We start from the raw sequence: 20,483 nt of genomic DNA, 5'->3' as shown, positions 1-20,483 counted from the left end.
TTCTTTCTACTTTTAATATGGTGAAAATAAAAGGTTCAATGCTTGTGCTCCTAAGACAATAGTTGAGGATAAAGAAACAAGTGGATTTTAAAGTCAACTGAATTGAGGTGTAATTTATAATACAGTAAAATTCACCCTTTTTATGTGTACTGTTTTATAAGTTGTGACAATATACTGAGTTGTGTAACTACCTCTATAAAATACTACAGAGAATGTTCTCATCAGTTTCCACCTAATTCCCCTGTGCCTCTTTGTGGTTAACACCAGCCGGCCAATCACAGCCCCGGCAACAGTGTTCTGTTCCTACAGTTTTGTCCATTCCAGAAAGTCACACAAATATTTAGAATAATACAGTATGTGGCCTTTGATTCTGACTTTTTTCACTTAGGTAATACTTCTGAGACTCACTCATGCTGTTGCAGATATTAGTAGTCTGTTGCATGTTATTACAGAGTAGTTTTGCATTTATGGATGTGCAACAGTTTGCCCATTTATCAGGTGATGGCTATTTGGGGTGTTTCCAGTTTGGGACTATTATTAATAAAGTTGCTATAAATTCTTATTTATATATGTTTTGATGTAGATTTATGACTTCATTTCTCTTGGGTAAATTCCTAAAAGTAGAGTTTCTGGGTCATATGGTAAGTGTATATTTAACTTTGTAAGGAACAGTGGAACTGTCTTCCTAAGGGGCTATGCCATGCTGCACTCCCATGGTGATATGTGAGAATCACCACATCCATGCCAGTATTTGGTATCTTCAGAGTTTTTGATATGAGGCATTCGAGTAGGTGTGTCAGGGTATCTCATTGTCATTTTACTTTGCATATCCCCAAGGACCAGTGATGTTCACCAGTGATGATATTTTTGTGTGCTTGCTTGTCATCCATATCTCTTCCTTGGTTTGTGGGTTTAAAATATATAACAAGAAATTTAGCATTAGTAATAGCCACTGGCGAACATTAACCGGTTTTCTGTCTCTGTGAATTTGCCTCTTCTGGATATTCCACCTATGTTGTATCATTCAAGAAGAGACCTTCACGTCTGGTTTCTTTCACTCAGTCTAATATTTTCACGGTTCATCCATGTGGAAGCACGTACCAACCTCACTGCTTTTCACAGCTGAATGATATTCCATCTTATGGGTATACCACACTTTGTTTTTTTTGTTCATCAGTTGATGGACGTTTGGGTTATTTCTACCTTTGGCTATTCTGAATAATGCTGCTGTGAACATTGTGTACATGGTTTTATTTGAACACATGTTCTCAACTCTTTGGGGTATATATCTAGGATTGGAATGGATTGAACAAATTATAATTTTACATTTATTTTATCGAGGAAATGCTAAAACCATTTTATATTCCCTACAAGTACTCCGCTTTCTCTACATCTTCACCAAAACTTAGTTTTCCTTTTTTAAAAAATATAGCCATCATAGCAGATGTGAAATAGTATCTCATTTGGCTTTAATTTGCATTTCCCTAGCTCAGCAGTAAAGAATCTGCCTGCCAATGCAGGAGACACAGGTTTGATCCCTGGGTCAGGAAGATCCCCTGGAGAAGGAAATGGCAACTCACTTCAGTACTCTTGTCTGGAAAATCCCATGGATAGAGTAGCCTGGTAGACTCCAGTCCATAGGGTTGCAAGAGTCGAACATGATTTAGTGACTAAACAACAAGAACAACAACAATTACTAAGGATATGGGATGTCTTTTGATGTGCTCATTGGCCATTTATATTTTTAGGGGGGAGGAGTCCTATTCCAGTCCTTTGCCCATTTTCAACTGGACTGTTTGACTTTTTGTTGTTAAGTTATTGAGTTCTTTATATATTCTGGATAGTAGACACTTCTCAGATAAGTGATTCACAAATATTTTCTCCTATTCTATGGCCTGTCTTTCCACTTCCTTGCTAATCCTTCTATGCACACACAGTTTGAATTTTGATGAAGTCCAAATTTTCTACTTGTTTTTTTTATTACTTATGATTTTGGTGCTATATCTAAGAAATCACTGTCAGATACAGTCATAAAGATTTACCCCTATGTTTTCTTCTAAGACTTTTATGTTTTTAGCTTGTATAATTATGTTTTCAATCCATATTAGGTGGATTTTGCATGTGGTGTGAGGTAAGGATCTAACTTCATTCTTTCATATATGGATATTCTGTTGTTCCAGCACAATATGTTGAAAAGACTATTCGTTTCCCATTGAATGTTTTTGGGAACATTGTCAGAAATCAGCTCATCATAGGTATAGCATTTTTGGGATCTCAATTCTATTCCATTGATTTATATGTCTATTCTTATATTGTTACAATACTTTAATTATGGTAGCTTTGTATAATAGCAAGTTTGGAAATCAGAAAGTGTGAGTCCTCTAGCTTTATTCTTTTTCACGATTGTCTTGGCTATTTGGGGTCCCTTGAAACTCTGTATGAATTTTTGGATTAGCTTTTCCATTTCTGCAAAGGCCATTGGGATTTTGATAGTAGCTTAGTTGCTAAGTTGTATTCAACTCTTGCGACCTCATGGACTGTAGGCAGTTAGGTTCCTCTGTCCATGGAGTTTTCCAGGCAAGAATACTGGGGTGGGTTGTCATTTACTTTCCCAGGGATTTTGATAGAGACTGTAATAAATTTGTAGATCATTTTGGGTAATATTGCCATTAAAAAATACTGGGTTTTATGATCTATGAACTTGGGATGATTTTTATTTATTTATTTATTTATTTTGAATTTCTTGGAATGCCCTCTTCTGAGGTCTTTATTTATTTATTTATTTTTTAATTTTTATTTATTTAAGTCCTCTTTAACTTCTTTCAACAATGCTTTGTAGTTTTCACTGCAGAACTCTTATGCCACCATGGTTAAATTCACACCTCTTCTTCAGTGAAGTAAGCCTTTCAAATAGTTTGCCTAGCTTTAAATAACAGGGCCATTTGTTTTCTTATTTCTGACTTCTGAGAATTCTTTATATATTCTGGATACCAATCTCTTATCAGATATATGTTTTTGCAAACATTTTCTCCAAGTCTGTAGCTTGTTTTGTCATTTCCTTAACAGTATCTTTCAAAGCATTTAAAATTTTGATCAAGCATAATTTATCAATTTATTCTTTATGGTTTGTGCTTTGTGTATCCTAAGAAATGTTTGCCAAACCAAAGATCATAAAGATTTTCTCCTATGTTTTTATCTAGAAGTTTCATAGTTTGATGTTTTATAATGTTTTATATAGGTCTATGATCTATTTTTAGTTAATTTTTGTATACAGTGTGAACCTTGAACTTTTTTACCTAAAGTTTTCTGTTCACTCATTGCATTCTTAGGCAAAACCATCAATTTGAACTTCAGTTTCCTCATTTAAACAAAGATAGAAATATTTACTTCCTGATCCGTCAGAATTGTTGTGAAGATCAAATGAAAACAAGCATAAAATTACTTTCTAAACTCAGAGTATAAATGTTAACTATTATTATTTCTAACATCAGCCAACAGAATGATGGCATAAGAATGTGTCATAATTGGAAGAAAGCCAGATCTAAATTACCAGTAGCAGAGCAAGTGTTTAAAAACACTAACTTTTAGGCTGTCTTTATTTATTTATTTTTTTCATTCTTTTTCTATATTCTGTTCTGCAGTAGTGATTTCCACCATTCTGTCTTCCAGGTCACTTATCCATTCTTCTGTCTCAGTTATTCTTCTCCTGATTCCTTCTAGTGCACTGCTCATCTCTGTTTGTCCTTTAGTTTTTCCTAGGTCTTTGGTAAACATTTCTTGCATCTTTTCCATTCTTCTTCCAAGATCCTGGATCATCTTCACTATAATTATTCTGAATTCTTTTTCTGGAAGATTGCCTATCTTTACTTCACTTAGTTGTTTTCCTGGGGTTTTATCTTGTCCCTTCATCTGGGACATGACTCTGCTTTTTCATTCTGATTAACTTTCCGTGATGTGGTTTTCATTCTGGCTGCTGTTAGACTGTGGTTCTTCTTGCTTCTTCTGGCTGCACTAAAAAGACACTAACTTTTAAGAAGACCTCTGTTTGAATTTCATTTTTGCCACTTCCTAGTGGAAGAGCCTCACAAAGGGCTCTGCACTCTCAACTTCTTAACTTTCTGACCTTTAAAACCTCCATGGGGTGGAGATGAAGTGAGTTACACACAGGGTAGGGGATTGATAAATGGTATTTGAGAAAGAGAGGGAAAGGAATGATTATGCATGTACACTAATAAAATGATGATGCAGACTGTCATAGTTTATATGAATGTTATAACAGTTGATGGCAGTTCAGTTTAGTTGCTGAGTCGTGTATGACTTTGTGATGCCATGGAATGCAGCACACCAGGCCTCTCTGTCCATCACCAACTTCTGGAGTTTACTCAAACTCATGTCCATTGAGTCAGTGATGACATCCAACCATCTCACCCTCTGTCGTCCCCTTCTCTTCCTGCCCTCAATCTTCCTTAGCATCAGGGTCTTTTCAAATAAGTCAGCTCTTTGCATGAGGTAGCCTAAGTATTGGAGTTTCAGCTTCAGCATCAGTCCTTCCAATGAATATTCAGGACTGATTTCCTTTAGGATGGACTGGTTGGATCTCCTTGTAGTCCAATGGACTCTCAAGAGTCTTCTCCAACACCACAATTCAAAAGCATCAATTCTTTGGTGCTCAGCTTTCTTTATAGTCCAACTCTCATATCCATACATGACTACTGGAAAAACCATAGCTTTGATTAGATGGACCTTTGTTGGCAAAATAATGTCTCTGCTTTTTAATATGTTGTCTGGGTTGGTCATAACTTTTCCTCAAAGGAGAAGTGTCTTTTAATTTCATGCATACATTCACCATCTGCAGTGATTTTGGAGCCCCCCAAAATAAAGTCTGTCATGGTTTCCACTGTTTCCCCATCATGAATTGATGGACCAGATGCCATGATCTTAGTTTTTTGAATGTTGAGCTTTAAGCCAACTTTTTCATTCTCCTCTTTCACTCTCATCAAGAGGCTTTTTAGTTCCTCTTCACTTTCTGCCATAAGGGTGGTGTCATCTGCATATCTGAGGTTATTGATATTTCTCCCAGCAATCTTGATTCCAGCTTGTGCTTCATTCAGCCCAGCATTGCTCATGATGTACTCTGTATATAAGTTAAATAAGCAGGGTGACAATACACAGCCTTAACGTACTTCTTTCCCTATTTGGAACCAGTCTGTTTTTCCATGTCCAGTTCTAACTGTTGCTTCCTGACCCACATACAGATTTCTCAAGAGGCAGGTCAAGTGGTCTGGTATTCCTATCTCTTTAAGGCAAGATCAAGGTAAAAATCAAGAATGTATCCTGTACTGTTTTGGAACTGGGAAAGTGTACACATTGTTAGAACATCATTCCAACATCATTTCCTTTGCCTCTCTGGCTTCATCTTGTAGGATTTAGCTCAGGTGACATTTTCTTCTAAGAAGGTATTTATTACCATTTTCTCCTCAAATCTGCTCTGTGTTCACACAATACATTGTTTTTCCTTTTCCTAGAAGAAAATGCACTATATAATGATTATCTGCTTATTGGTCAGTTTTGCTGATTATATGGGAAAGTCCTTGAATGAATGGAGTTGTCTTTGAGTCTATACAATCCGGTATAATGTCTGGCATACAGTAGAAACCAATTGCTGACATTGTTGAAAGTCACTCAGTCGTGTCCAACTCTTTGTGACCCCATGAGCTATATAGTTCATGGAATTCTCCAGGTCAGAATACTGGAGTGGGTAGCCTTTCCTTTCTCCAGGGGATCTTCCCAACCCAGGGATAGAAACTAGGTTTCCCGCATTGCAGGCAGATTCTTTACCAGCTGAGCCACAAGGGAAGCCCAAGAAACTCAATAAGTGTCAGCTAAATGAAAAGCTGAATATATATTACTAATTTCCAACGTGGGTATAAATAGCTTTTGTCAACTGAACTTTTTAGTTCAGCTTGTTAGTTCAGAGAATAATACTGAGGTCTACTATGCACAGACCAAGTGGACTTCCCTTTATAGAACAGAGCCATGTATAAGAACATCCATCATTCAGTTTTCAGTAGTAATACTGGGTACAGATGAAGATACATTGCATTTGTCCAAGAAAAATGATACAGATTCATTTTTAAAGTTTCCTACAAAGTACTGCTATTCAAAATAATTAATTTTTCTGAAAAAGTGTGATGCTGACTACATGGCAGGGTAAGTTCCTGTCATCAGTGTTTGAAAAAAGTGATTTAATTAAACTTACATGTGTTAAAATATTTAATAGCTCATATAATGTGAGATTTTATGAAAAGGGGAAATATCTGCCCATATAAACGCCAATTAAACTGTGACTGAACATCCCTAATTCAATGATCAGAATTTCTCAGCTGATGATCTCATACATACGTAGCTACCTCATAATAAAGTGAAGCAACGGGTTAGTTCTGTACCAGTGAGAAAGAGGTGAGAGATTACTCGGTGGAATGCTTAGGACTGACACGTGTTAGATCGCCTGTTCTTGGCAGACTGGGTCATTCCATAGCCTACCAACCCCAAAGGGCCTGTTTCGGCTCTCCATGGCTTACCATAAACTTATGCACAGAAGCAAGAGTACTCTTGAGGTCATAATTTCAGGCAGGAAATTTTAACTCATGGTATAAATTGTGTTAAATTACCAGACACTGGACAATGTGTAAGTTAGCTTAGGAATAAATGGCATGAAACTGAAAAACCTATAAGCTGAAAAAAACTGATAAGAGTTCCTTGTGTCCACAGGGATCCATCACTTTTATGTCACCTTGTTCTGATGTTAATAGTCCCTATGGTATGACTTAGCATCATAGCCCCTGGAGTTGAGTCAGTCCTGAAATATCCTTGTCCAGAAATATCTGTGTATGTAAAAAGAGAGAGGAGAAAAGACAGAGACTCTGAAAAGACAAGGGAGTGAGTAAGAAAAAACAAGAAGTGCGGCAGCATGCGTGAAGAAAGGTACCAGAAAAGAGCTCATCTACTAAGAAATACCACAGAATCACCTTCACCCACCTCCTCTCTTCCTCTCCATTTTGCTATTCTTATATAGCAATAATGGAGAACTTGCCTTGTACGAGTGTTACAGTAAATGTTTCCTACTGTGTTCTCTCCTTTCATTCTGACCATTATGAGGGGTCATTCTCTTCTTACGAGGGAGGTTCAGTTGTACCATTTACAGATGGGCTTATAGTCTAGCTTACTCAAAGGCACAGGGAGAACTGAGGTCTATCTGACTCCAAAGCCCAAAGTCGTAACCACCCCACATTAAATAAATTATCCAACAACATATCTAATGTACTTTAACTGATAAACACAATTGACTTTTGTCTTTCAAAGCACTTATTCTAGAAGGCCATATGATTAAATCCATAGTGATACACTGGCCAGCATCTTTTAGGGTAGGAGCTTTTAGAATGAGCTTACTGGACACATTAACACAGATAAACACAAGCAGTTATATCTCTTTAGTTATATAAAAACATTTAAGAAAATTGTCAAGATTGCCCATCTACTTTACTAAAAAGGTATATGTCCAAATGACTTGAGTTGTTTCTGAAACATTAAATTCAAGCTCACCTTTCAAAGACCTGATTGAACTGAGGACATGCTGAAGAATAAGTGTCAGGATTTTATTGCAACCCAATCTGGCTGCAATAAGGGTGTGGCTTATTAGGGTGACTGACTATGTTGAAAGGGACACTCGTTTGAATTTATAGTCTTGGTATATTCATACAATCAATCAGTCACTGCTTTTCAGTTTGATCCTACCACAGAGAAGACAGTGAGGCAGATATGACAGAAAATGTAAGAAAGAAAAAAAAAGATGGAACTATCAATTACTACCTGACCTTCCAATGCTGAAATAAGACACAGCTACTGGTCAGAAGTTTATCTTATAAGGGAATAATGTAAATATGTAGGTGATTTCAGGCTCTACTATACACACCCCACCACCCTGTCCCACCAAACACAAACCTCTTAAGAAAAATTCTGGCCTTAAGTTGTCACCTATTTCCTCTTTTATTCTTTCCAACTCCTGGGCAGTACTGTGCCAACCAAAGTAATCAACTGGGGGAGACCTGAGGAAGCCAAAATGGGGAATTTGCATTGACAAGTTCTTAGATTTTCCTTCTAGGAGGGGGGAAAACATCAAGTCAAAAATGAGGAATGTGAGTGGAAGGCTGAAGAAAGGAAAGAAAAAAGAAAAGCCTACATGGCTGATAATTGGAAAACTCTGTGGAAAACTAGAGTTAAGGTGCAAAAAGTTTTGAGGGAGCTTATAGAAGTGAGATATATAAGGAATGAGAAGAGAAACTTCAAAAAGTACTGCTAAGGATAACGAATTTTGGATATCTTTAAAGACCTATAAAAAACACTAGTAAAGATGATAATTATTTTATATTCCTTTAGATTGCTGAATTTTGTTTCTTTGACTAGAACACAAGACTGGGCTATAAGGGATTCTTGATTTATTTGGGTTATAGGAGAATAACATTTACAGCAGGTGTTCTTAATGCTGGATTTGTGGGAGGCATTTTAGGTTGCTTGTAATTTTAGTTACTTCATAATTAGATGCAACTTTGCGTTTATGTGTACATGTATATTTTGAAAGGCTGTGCATCTTCATATTCATGGCTTTGATGAGGTTCTTAAAGAGTTCATGATCCTTCTTAAAGAATACAAAAGGGTTCACATTGAGCAGAGAGAAAGTACAGACTCAGGGCAAAAGACCAAGTGAAGAAATGGAACTACAGAAGAGAACAATTCTAATTTTACAGCAAGAGTTTAATAGGCTAGTCCCAATCCATTTATTTTTGCCAAAGATACCAAAGCATTCATTTACCACCTGACTCTCCTTTTTCCCTACCCCTAAATTCCCCTCTTGACGTCCATGGTGTTTGAAATGCATTCAGTGATTATTTTATTTTTTTTACAAAAGAGTAATCCATGAATGTGCTACGTGACAAAAAAGGCATTGAAATATTCAGAAACTACAGAAATATGGGGGAGAGTTAGAGTTAGAGTTAAACTCACAAGCAAATCATACTTTTATAGTAAATGTATAAAATTATAGTAGTTTGGGAAAGACATCATGACAGACTCTGAAATAAAGGGAAGCACAGTGAATAATAGTGGTGAGAGGATTAGGGTTATCAAACTGATTAAGTGGCCCCTGTCAATGTACACGGAAGTTGTTTTCAGTTATTACTCTTCTGCTGAGAGGATTAATGTATCATCCTTGTTACAGAAATCTTAATTCAATGTATCACAGCTTAGGCATCAAGGTATATTAACTGGGTAAACATTTAAATGATGGAAGGCAAATAGCTGCAAAGGGGAGGAACTGAGAATCATGAAAAATCTGCCATTGCTTTGCTGTGTTTGTCTGAACCACCTACTCACGTGTTTTATTCAAACCCCAAATGGGAGGCACAGAGCAGCCCCACAAGTCTTTCAAACACACCTTCTTTCTTCATCTGCCTCCTTCCTTAATAGCAGCACCCGCTAGAAAGCAGTGCTATCCTACTCAAGGCAAAAAAATTTAATTTAGTGTCTTAGGAGGAGGCTTTCAGCAAAGATCAGTCTCTAGAATTCCATGGACAGAGTATTAGATGTGACCTAGGCATTTGTTATATGCTCATGGAATAAATGAGTAAACAAATGAATAAATGAACAACCATCTTTCACTGCCCTGACCCACCCCACCCCACCCCACCCCCTGGGCCCTGCCCCCATGGATGTAAGACAGTAGAGGCAGCAGAAGGCCTCAAGAGCCACATCAGGAAACATAAAATGGACTCTACACAAAATACTCCCTTACCTCTTTCAGAAAGCAGTCACTTCCAGAAAGTGGCTTGAGCCTTAAAGGGCTGGTGCTCTCCCTAGAGGTTTTATTAGAGGGGCAGGCAACACTGCCTCATAAAGGAATCTGCCAAAGAATTCTGGGGGAAGGAAGGTTATGACAGGCAGAAGTAAGGCTCCCCTCCTGTGGATCAGCTGGTAAAGAATCCACTTGCAATGCAGGAGACCTGGGTTTGATCCCTTGGTTGAGAAGATCCCCTGGAGAAGGAAAAGGCTACCCACTGCAGTATTCTGACCTGGAGAATGCCATGGACTGTATAGTCCATGGTGTTGCAAAGAGTCGGACAGTACTGAGCAACTTTCACTTCACTTCACTTGCTATGTAAAACATCTAGCTTCAAATTATATCAACAAGATTATTTCCGTGTTTTCTTTTTCAGACCAACCTAAGATTAAGTTAAATATCATTTAAAGACATTGGCTATTGAGATTTGAAAACGTTTTAAAAGGAAGAAGTCTTCTAAAGCGACCATGATGTGTTTAAGTAAATATTTTCCTGAAAGGTTCACTGTATAATTTAACTTGAGAAGATATGGGTAAACACATAGAACTGCTGCAATATTTTAGGAAGTAATTTACCATTTCCTTTGATTTTGGAAAGTCCTTTAAAATATACAAAATCTGTTGCGATTTCTCCCAACCACTTTTTCTAAAGGGTTCACAGCTCTAGTAACAAATAGTGCTGATAGAGCAGGTAATCAATGTGCTAGGAAATCTTAGGAAAAATAGACAAGTCACTGGTTCCTTTTCCCTCTGCTCCACTGTCTTCACACGACTTGACAACTGAGTTTACAGATCAATACTTTTTCTCCGAATACTCAGAAACTTCTGTTGGAATATACAGAGGATTTTCAGAAAAGTCAGCATTTACTTAGTGTAAAGAGTTTTTAAAGTTTGAACTAGTAGACGATCAGCAGGTTTATCTAATCCTGAAAAAACAGCTCAACTAGCTGATCTATTCATTTTTCATTCATCATTCATACCTGATCTATTCAGGTATTCATTTCTCTTTCCCAAACAGCTCTACTGGCAGCAGTCAAAACCAAAGTGGGAACTTAATAAAAATGAAAATTGTGGTAGAAAAATATACTTACAAGGTTAATTTGACATATTGCAAAAAATTTGGGAGGTTATAGTGGTTTCTATATAACCACAGTACTGATTTAGAAAAACCTCAGAGAAACAGCTGCATTTTGATATATAACCTGCCTTGCCTGCATAAGAAACCCCAGATTTTCAGGTTATATAAGTCTAGATGCGAGAATTTGAACATAACATTGGAGAAAATTATATATGTCTCTTACTGAGAAATAACAGGATAATAAAAACTTACATGTAAACTTCTCTGTTAGGCAAATGCATATTTGCTCCCAAGATCACATGTTAATTTATTTCACTGCTGCTGCTGCTAAGTCGCTTCAGTCATGTCCGACTCTGTGTGGCCCCATAGACGGCAGCCCACCAGGCTCCCCCGTCCCTGGGATTCTCCAGGCAAGAACACTGGAGTGAGTTGCCATTTCCTTCTCCAATGCATGAAAGTGAAAAGTGAAAGTAAAGTCGCTCAGTCATGTCCCACTCTTCACGACACCATGGACTGCAGCCTACCAGGCTCCTCTGTCCATGGGATTTTTTCTAGGCAAAAGTACTAGAGAGAGGCAAAAGATGAGAAAAAGTAAAGTCAGATCTGATTAAGAAAACTGTGCTCATACCACTGGGTTCTCTGATTACCTGTGAATGTCTCCATTTCTGGCATTTGGTAGCTACTGGCTGAGGCAAACCAGGCAAAATGTTTTCCAGCTGCTGGAAGATTAACTCCTGCACATCCTCAATGCTGTGTTCCAAGTATGTAACTCCAAATGGGACAGTGGTGTGAATCACAAGGGAAGGTCCGATTTCTGATGACTCTAGTAGAAAAGGAACATAAAAATGTATCTTGAAGTGAGTAATATGGAAGTGTCTCTCAGCCTTTCAATCCAGATTTAAGAATTGATCACAATAATCAGACAATAAATGAAAGGCAAACAGAATCTAAACTTTGAAGCATAAAATTAGGCTAGTTCTGAAACTCCAAATCAGGTTGCACTGAAGAGAAGGACAGATTCAAGGGGTATTTTATTTTTTTAAATTGGAGGATAATTGCTTCATAATGTTGCGTTGGTTTCAAGATGTATTTGAGAGAGGACCTAATATATAGTTCCTTGGGTATAATTAAATTTAATTGTATCTTTCTCATCCACTAAAACAAGCTCATCAGGGAAAGAGCCATTTTGTTTTTCTTTTTATTAAAATTTTACCTATTTATTTGTTGGCTGTGCTGGCTCTTTGCTGCTGCACAGGCTTTCCACTAGTGCTTTGAGCTGGGACTACCCTCTAGTTACGCTGTGCGGGCTTCCTATTGTGGCAGCCTCTCTTGTCACAGAGCACTGAGCTTCAGGCTATGTGGACTTCAGTAGCTGCCACTCCTGTGCTATTGAGCACAGGCAAGGACTCTGTTGCTCCACTGCATGTGGGATCGATCCCGATCAGGAATGGAACCTGCGTCTTCCGCACTAGCAGGTGGATTATTTACCACTGAGCCACCAGGGAAGCCCAGAACCATTTCTTACACATAGTCTGAAAAAGTGTTAGTTGCTCAGTGGCGTCTGACTCTTTGCAATCCCTTGGACAGTAGCCCGCCAGGCTCCTCTGTCCGTGGGATTTCCCAGGCAAGAATACTGGAGTGGGTTGCCATTCCCTTCCCCAGGGGACCTTCCTGATTGACCTGAGCCACCAGGGAAGCCCATACATAACCTTTACTCACTTTAAATTCTGAGAACAAAGTAGATGTTCATCTTGTTAATTTTATGTTAAATGGATTGCAAAATGCCTTGTTGAAATTATATAAATACCAGAGTAAAATGTCTTTAAAAAAATCCAAGCTTCTTTCTAAAAACAAGCTTGACTTCATAATGTTCTTCATCTTTTAGGCAGCATTAAAAATAATGTCTTCTTTATTCATAACATGGAGCTACTTCTCATTTTTGTCTACCATTGAATTTTTTTTTGCTATATTTTCACAATGACAATAAGTGCTTCACATCTCTCACTCTTTAGTAGAATACAGGAAATAGAATAGTTTGACACTGAAAACAAAGTGGCTGAGGCATCAGAGAATACAACGTTGGAAGGAATGTTCACCAGGATTTCCTGCTTTTGCTATTTGTTTAAATCATGCAGAAGAGAAAAGCTGAGAGAAAACAAAATAGATATGAAACACATGAAATAATAATATGAAAGTTGGTGCTCCCTCCTGCTGAAAGAAGAAAATACTAGAATATATAAATTATTGACGGGGGTTGGGAAGACTGATTCTGAAAATTCTTTCAATTGGGAGTATAAAGCTTTTTTTAGAGTTGTGATAAAAGATAACAGTCTCTTTGAGATAGGTTTGTAAAATACTTCACAGAAAAAGTAATTTTACACAGAGACAAATTTCTTGCTTTACACAAGACAATGTCTTGCTTTGGATGCACTCGGCCTCTTTACTTTGTGAGTCTCTGCGTAGAATGAGAATAAGTTAGTATCTACTATGCTGCTCTGCGGTCTGGATTAAAAGACATAACGTGTGTGAAGTGTTTAGCACTGTTTCTGGTACAGAAGAGGTGCTTAATAAATGTAAGTTATGGGAATAAAAGTAATTAGTTGGATGTATCCAAGGGGAAAGTTTGCCTGGTGTTGCTCAAATGAAGATGTGAGCTATTATTTTGTTGTCGTTGTTAAAGCTCTTCATTTCCCCATCACACTCTGGCTTATGAATTTTACAGCAAAATGGAAGGGAGGCCCAGGACGCTGTGAGCACTATGAAGAGGCATGCTTCCAAACATTTCCAGACGTATGAGACTGGGAGAGCTGACTTCAGAATCTGTGCTGTAAATGCAGCGGTAAGAAGACTGTCCAGTTTCACCTCGCAGCGGCTGGAACAGCTTGAAAGAGGATGGAGGGGGACCCTTTCTTTGAACATGCAATGCTTAACCTATTGGGGTCAACTTTACTGATACCACACAGGAGTGCAAAATCTCAAAATTCTTTCACTGGATACAACCAACGGTGAGAAACCTACTGCATATTGTCTCAGGGGGTGTTACCTATGTTTCAGTTTAATATGTTCAGGAAGGCTCATACACAGAAAGGGACTGGCAATGACACCCGCCTTCCATGAGGTACCAAATCTTCCTAGAGACAGAGAAAGCTACTGGGTCAGCATTCGGAAGCAAGAGAGTTGAGGTTCTGAGTTGACTTATGTATGGCAGGCTTCAAAGGGAGAGGAACTTGAGCTGTGTGCGTGAGGTTGCACTGACCCAGACATTTGTTCTAGCGGGGAGCTCATAAAATTGTTAAGGGTCGTGATGGTGCATTGCCAGGTTTCTTCCATTTACATTAGCCATCCACTCCAAGGAGAGCAATAAAAAAGGAAATTTAAGACTAAAAATGAAACAGCTCTTGCATAACAATGAGAGAACAACCTGACTACTTGTTTTTATTGGACTCAGACAAAAATTTTTGAGAATTTCAATTAAAATTTGAATACCTGCAACCTCAGACAATGACTTTTAAGGAAGAGGCCCTCGTTCCCTAAATTCAAGGGTATTTTCAGAAGCTAAAGTGCAAAAATACAAATAGCCAACAAGAGTTTAAACGTGACCAAGGCCTGGAACTTGAGTATCATAAAAAACCACAAATATGTTAATAGGATTCAGAGCATAAATTCAGTGCAATCATTATTCCTTGGTCTCTGAGAAGGTGATGATGTTATCTTTCTTTTTCTTTGCTTTATTCAGTTTAACAAGCATACAACTTTGCTTTTGGCATTTTAAATGTAAAGTTCGTAGTAAGTTGACAACTATTTCTGTATGTTGGGATCAATGACTTCAGTCAGAAGATAACTATTTGAACCTTTGCATCTTTAATAGCCTGGTGGTCTTGGACAACTTAATCTCTTAGGCTCCACTTTCTTCCATCAATTAGAAGGGAGTAATACTACTTACCTTATAAGGCTGTCAGGAGGATTAAATGGGTTTGGATACATAAAAGTCTTCTTCAAATACAAAGTGCTATACAAACATAAGGCACCTCTGGAAAATATTTTTATTTTGACCTCTGAGCTGTTGTAAGAACAGCTTTAGAAAGGATAACAGAATTGACTTCTCTCAAAGTACTGACTAATTCTTTTATTAAAACCCCAGGAACAGTGGCGGACTATTCCTGGGTTTAGGCACAGCAGTTTTTTGGCTTTGTTTTACTGTGGTAAAATGTATATAATAAAAAATGTACCTTTTAAGCATATCTTAAGTATATAGTTCTCTGGCATTAAGTACATTTACATTGTTCTGTAAAGATCACCACCACTGATCATTAGAACTTTTTTATCTTCCCAAATTGAAACTCCATAGGCATTGAATACTAATTCCTAACTCCCCACTCCTCACTTTCCCCAGTCCCTGCCAAGTGAAAGTAGCTTAGTCGTGTCCGACTCTTTGCAACCCCATGGACTATACAGTTCATAGAATGCTCCAAGTCTGAATACAGGAGTGGGTAGCCTTTTCCTTTTCAGGGGGTCTTCCCAACCCAGAGACTGAACCCAGGTCTCCCACATTGCAGGTAGATTCTTTACCAGCTGAGCCACAAGGCAAGCCCAAGAATACTGGAGTGGGCAGCCTATCTCTTCTCCAGTGGATCTTCCTGACCCAGGAATCAAACCAGGGTCTCCTGCATCGCAGGCAGATTCTTTACCAACTGAGCTTTCGGGGAAATCCAATCACCATTCTATTTCTCTTCCTATGAATTTGACCACTCTAGGTACTTCATGTAAGTGGAATTATACAATGCGTCCTTTTGTAAAAGGCTTATTTCACTTAACATGATGTCTTCAAGCTTCATCCATGTTGCAACAGGTGTCAGAATTTCCTTCTTTTTTAAACCCACATAATATTCCATTGTGTATATATACCATATTTGTTGATTCCTTCACCTTTTGGAGTTTGTAATACTGCTAGGAACGTGGGTGTACAATTTACCTGTTTAAGTCTCTGCTCTCACTTCTTCTTGGGGATACACCCAGAAGTGAAAATGCTGATTCATATGATAATTGTATGTTTAAGTTATTGCTCAATCACCATATCATTTTCCATAGTGGCTGCACATTTTTTCATTCCTACCAGCAATGCACAAAGGTTCTAATTTCTCCACATCCTTGCCAAACACTTGTTTTTTTTTTTTTTTTTTTTTTAACAGTCATCCTAATGAATGTGAACTGGACACTACATTTCTTTTAGTTTACATTTTTGGGTGGGGAGTCAAGACACTCAGTTCAGTTCAGTTGCTCAGTCGTGTCCGACTCTTTGCGACCCCATGAATTGCAGCATGCCAGGCCTCCCTGTCCATCACCAACTCCCGGAGTTCACTCAGACTCATGTCCATTGAGTCAGTGATGCCATCCAGCCATCTCATCCTCTGTGGTCCCCTTCTCCTCCTGCCCCCAATCCCTCCCAGCATCAAAGTCTTTTCCAATGAGTCAGCTCTTTGCCTGAGGTGGCCAAAGTACTGGAGTTTCAGCTTTAGCATCATTCCTTCCAAAGAAATCCCAGGGATGACGCTGAAAGCTGATAATATTAAGAACAGCAGCATCATCACATACTATTAATATAACACTAAGATTGACAAGCCTCTCGGGTGGTATAGATTCCACCTGCAATGCAGGTTCAATTCCTGGGTCAGGAAGATCCCCTGGAGAAGGGATATTCTAGTATTCTTGGGCTTTTCTGGTGGCTCAGATGGTAAAGAATCCACCTGCAATGTTGGAGACCTGGATTTGATCCCTGGATTGGAAAGAACCCCTGGAGGAGGACATAGTAACCCACTCCAGTATTCTTGCCTGGAGAATCCCCATAGAGAGAGAGAAGCCTGGTGGTTTACAGTCCATGGAGTCAGACACGACTGAGCAACTAAGCACAGCACATGAAATATCTGCAATTAAAAGCTACAGAAGTCACCTATTCCCAAAACAGACCCCGAGATTTGTGTTGAAATAAATATTGTTGCCACCTCAGGTCCATGGCCATATCAGTTATAACAACAGATGATAGCAGGCTAAATACTGTTTAGTTAAAGACACAGGTTGTCATAGCTCATCCAGAAAATAACATCTAACTATATGTAGCTTAGGGCTTCCCAGGTGCCATTAGTGGTAAAGAACCTGCCTGCCAATGCAGGAGACCTAAGAGATGTGGGTTCAGCCCCTGGGTCGGGAAGATCCCCTGGAGGAGGGCATAGCAGCTCATTCCAGGATTCTTGCCTGGAGATCTCCATGGACAGAGGAGCCTGGCAGGCTTCCACAGGGATGCAAAAAGTCAGACACAACTGAAGTGACTCAGCAGCAGCATATGTAGCTTAAAATCAAATACATTAGGGTTGGGGTTAGAAATTCTTTAAGGCTCAAGTTTAAAGATTATTACTTTAGAGATTTACTTTCATTTCTGCCAGGTACCTTGGAGGCAATACTGCATATGGCTACTTTAACTGGGTTTTTAGAACATACTAGCAGAATGAATTCTGGCACCAAATCTGCCTGAGGGTGGATATGTGGCTTGGCATCTCAGAGGAGACCTTTTATTTCTTTTTTTGTTTTTTTCTACTCCACTCAAAAATAGGCAAGCATCCCCAATGTCTTCCTCTACCAGATAGGAAACAGCAAATAAGTTCTTTAAAGCCATGAAAGTATACCCATCCATGTGAAAAAACTTTCAAATCAAAAGAAACTGGCTAATTTTTCTTGGACAAAAAGTTACTGAAATTAACTCGTTATAAAATAAATCAGTATAAACTAAAATGTATAAAAGAAATGGAAAACACAATCAATAAATATTCAAAACAAAAAAGAAATACTTTAGGATCTAACTGTTCTACTTGTGAGTAGTTTAAAATTGTCAAGCTAGTATAATGTTGACTACAGATACATACATCACACTGACATATATAAATACATACCAAACTACAGATCATTCTTCTACGAGTGTTAACAGGGTGTGTTCTTTCATATAAACAGGGACAATGAAAAGAAACATGATAATCTCAATATGTATTTAAAAGGCATCCAGTAACATTTTAATATCAAACCATGGAAAAGATAAACAATATGAAAAAACTGACTTTTTTCAAAATGAGATAGAATAGCGTTCTTAAGCTGTTGGTCTATAGCATACTTTACTATGAAATAATACAGATTTTCATGGTAAATTAGCATAAACCAAGGATACTTAGTAATACCAGTGCTATTTAACACTGCTAGTGTAATGCAGTAAGATAAAAAATAAAAATAAGATTTATAAATATTAGTGAAGAAGGAAAATCAAGTTTTAAAATAGTAAGTCAACATAAAATTCATTAAATTAATTAAAAAAATTTTGATATTAAATTGATTTCCCTATATACCAACAATAACTAGTAAAGAAACAAAATTGTAAATTAATTCTACAAATTTTTTTTGAATTTAAAATAATACTAAAGAATAAATAAGGGAATGAGAATATTAAAACATGTTTTTGAAAAAAAAATCATTGAATGGAGACTTAACTTTACCATATATTTAAATGTATTATAAAGACACAGCAATCAAATCAGCCTGGTACTGGTTGACTATAATAGCCAGTGAATCAGAACAGATCTGTCTGGAAAATAAATCCTAAAATATAATATTTAGTACAGGACAACAAATTTAACAGAGCAATGGAGAAAGAATACATTTTTATATTGTCCTAGAAAATTGGATATATGGATAGTTTAACTTAGAATATTCCCCTCCCAATTCTGACCCAAATTTGTCACCATTTCTGACTACTTTCTTCCAAAATTACATGAATATACTACACTCTTCACTCATATAGCAAGCTAAGACTTACTGAGATATCCTTGCTGCTGCTACTGCTGCTGCTAAGTTGCTTCAGTCGTGTCCGACTCTGTGCGACCCCATAGACGGCAGCCCACCAGGCTCCCCTGTCCCTGGGATTCTCCAGGCAAGAACACTGGAGTGGGTTGCCATTTCCTTCTCCAATGCATGAAAGTGAAAAGTGAAAGTGAAGTTGCTCAGTCATGTTCCCCTCTTAGTGACCCCATGGACTGCAGCCCACCAGGCTCCTCCATCCACGGCATTTTCCAGGCAAGAGTACTGGAGTGGGGTGCCATTTCCTTCTCCGGAGACATCCTTATTTACAGGCAAACATTTCAGAGACTGTTTTCATCTGTTAAACTTTGCTGTTAGCCACATCTATCAAGGAAGGGGCAGGAGTTGGGTTCCCTTAAGGCCAGTGCCAGATTCTATCTCTGACAGGGAAGTGAAGTCGCTCAGTCGTGTCCGACTCTTTGTGACCCTGTGGACAGTAGCCTACTAGGCTCCACTGTCCATGGGATTTCCCAGGCAACAATACTGGAGTGGGCTGCCATTTCTTTCTCCAGCGGATCTTCCCAACCCAGGGACTGAACCTGGGTCTCCTGAACTGCAGACAGACGCTTTACTGTCTGAGCCACCACAGGGAAGTCTAGACTAAAGAAACTGATTGGCAGACACTAGAGCTGCAGACCAAGAGGATAAAGAAAATCAATGAACATGTGTCTTTACTGATTCAATCAAATGAGCGTGTGGGTGCTTACTGCAGTTTGATACCATTGTGGCCTCTCAGAAGCTTACATCTTAGTGGGGAGATGGCACCTAGGCCAAACAACTAGAGAGCCATTATCTCTAACTGGTATGGTCTTGACTGTGTGAAAATTAACTTTAGGAAACAGATGCCTCAGAAGAGAGAAAAGGGACCAGGTGTTGAGAGCCGCACAGTCTGAGGGGTGGGTGGTCAGTTCTCCTTCCTCCTTCCCCCTGTCAGTGGCATTGGTGGTAAGGTTCCCTCTCCTTCCCAATGTGGAATTGGCTTAACTATCCTTGTCCTCTAGCCATGAGAGCTCTTATTACAATTTAGCTCTTTCATATGGCTCTGGAGCCCAGCAGCAAATGTAATAGGGAGTAAGCCAATCACATTAGTAAGTCCAACAACAAAAAAGTAACTTACTCTTGATGATGAAAGCATAGGGGAAAAGGAAGGAAGAAGAGTGGGGAGGGGAAGGGGAGACAGAGAGGGAGATACAGGTGCACCTGCTGTCTCTCTCTCTCCTTTCTCATTTTCCTAGCAAAGCCAACACAAACTGCATCTAACCCTCTGCAACTTGGCATTCCACTTCCTCAGCAGTGTGTCTGCTGTTATGTGTATTTGCTGCTGGCTCAGAATCAGGAACTAGACCTCACTATTCAGAGGGACCACCTGCAGGCTTTATTTGCTTTTTAATAAGCATCTCAAACAATTCTTACACATAAGTTGTGTTGTGTTCAGTCACTCAGTCGTGGCCAACTCTTTGTGACCCCATGGACGGTAGCTTGCCAGGCTCCTCTGTCCATGGGGATTCTCCAGGCAGGAATACTGGAGTGGGTTGCCATTACCTCCTCCAGGGGATCTTCCTGACCCAGGTCTCGAACCTGTGTCTCTTGCTTCTTTACCACGAGTATCGACATGGGCCTC

At 38.6% G+C, this 20,483-nt stretch overlaps 1 protein-coding gene across 3 annotated transcripts in view; it reads right to left on the bottom strand.

The window, feature by feature from the left end:
* RNLS (renalase, FAD dependent amine oxidase) overlaps window positions 1-20,483 on the bottom strand; it is a 280,639-nt gene that overhangs the window by 15,917 nt on the left and 244,239 nt on the right. For all 3 annotated transcript variants that reach the window (XM_018041533.1, XM_018041534.1, XM_018041536.1), the window contains one exon: window positions 11,617-11,792. In XM_018041533.1, the coding sequence (XP_017897022.1) occupies window positions 11,617-11,792 (176 nt within the window). The remainder of the gene's footprint in view (window positions 1-11,616; window positions 11,793-20,483) is intronic.

This window comes from Capra hircus, chromosome 26 (genome assembly GCF_001704415.2).
Source record: "Capra hircus breed San Clemente chromosome 26, ASM170441v1, whole genome shotgun sequence".
In the NCBI taxonomy this organism is placed as follows: domain Eukaryota; kingdom Metazoa; phylum Chordata; class Mammalia; order Artiodactyla; family Bovidae; genus Capra; species Capra hircus.
The sequence above is the reverse complement of the archived record's forward strand: the minus strand, read 5'-3'. Positions and strand labels throughout refer to the sequence as shown.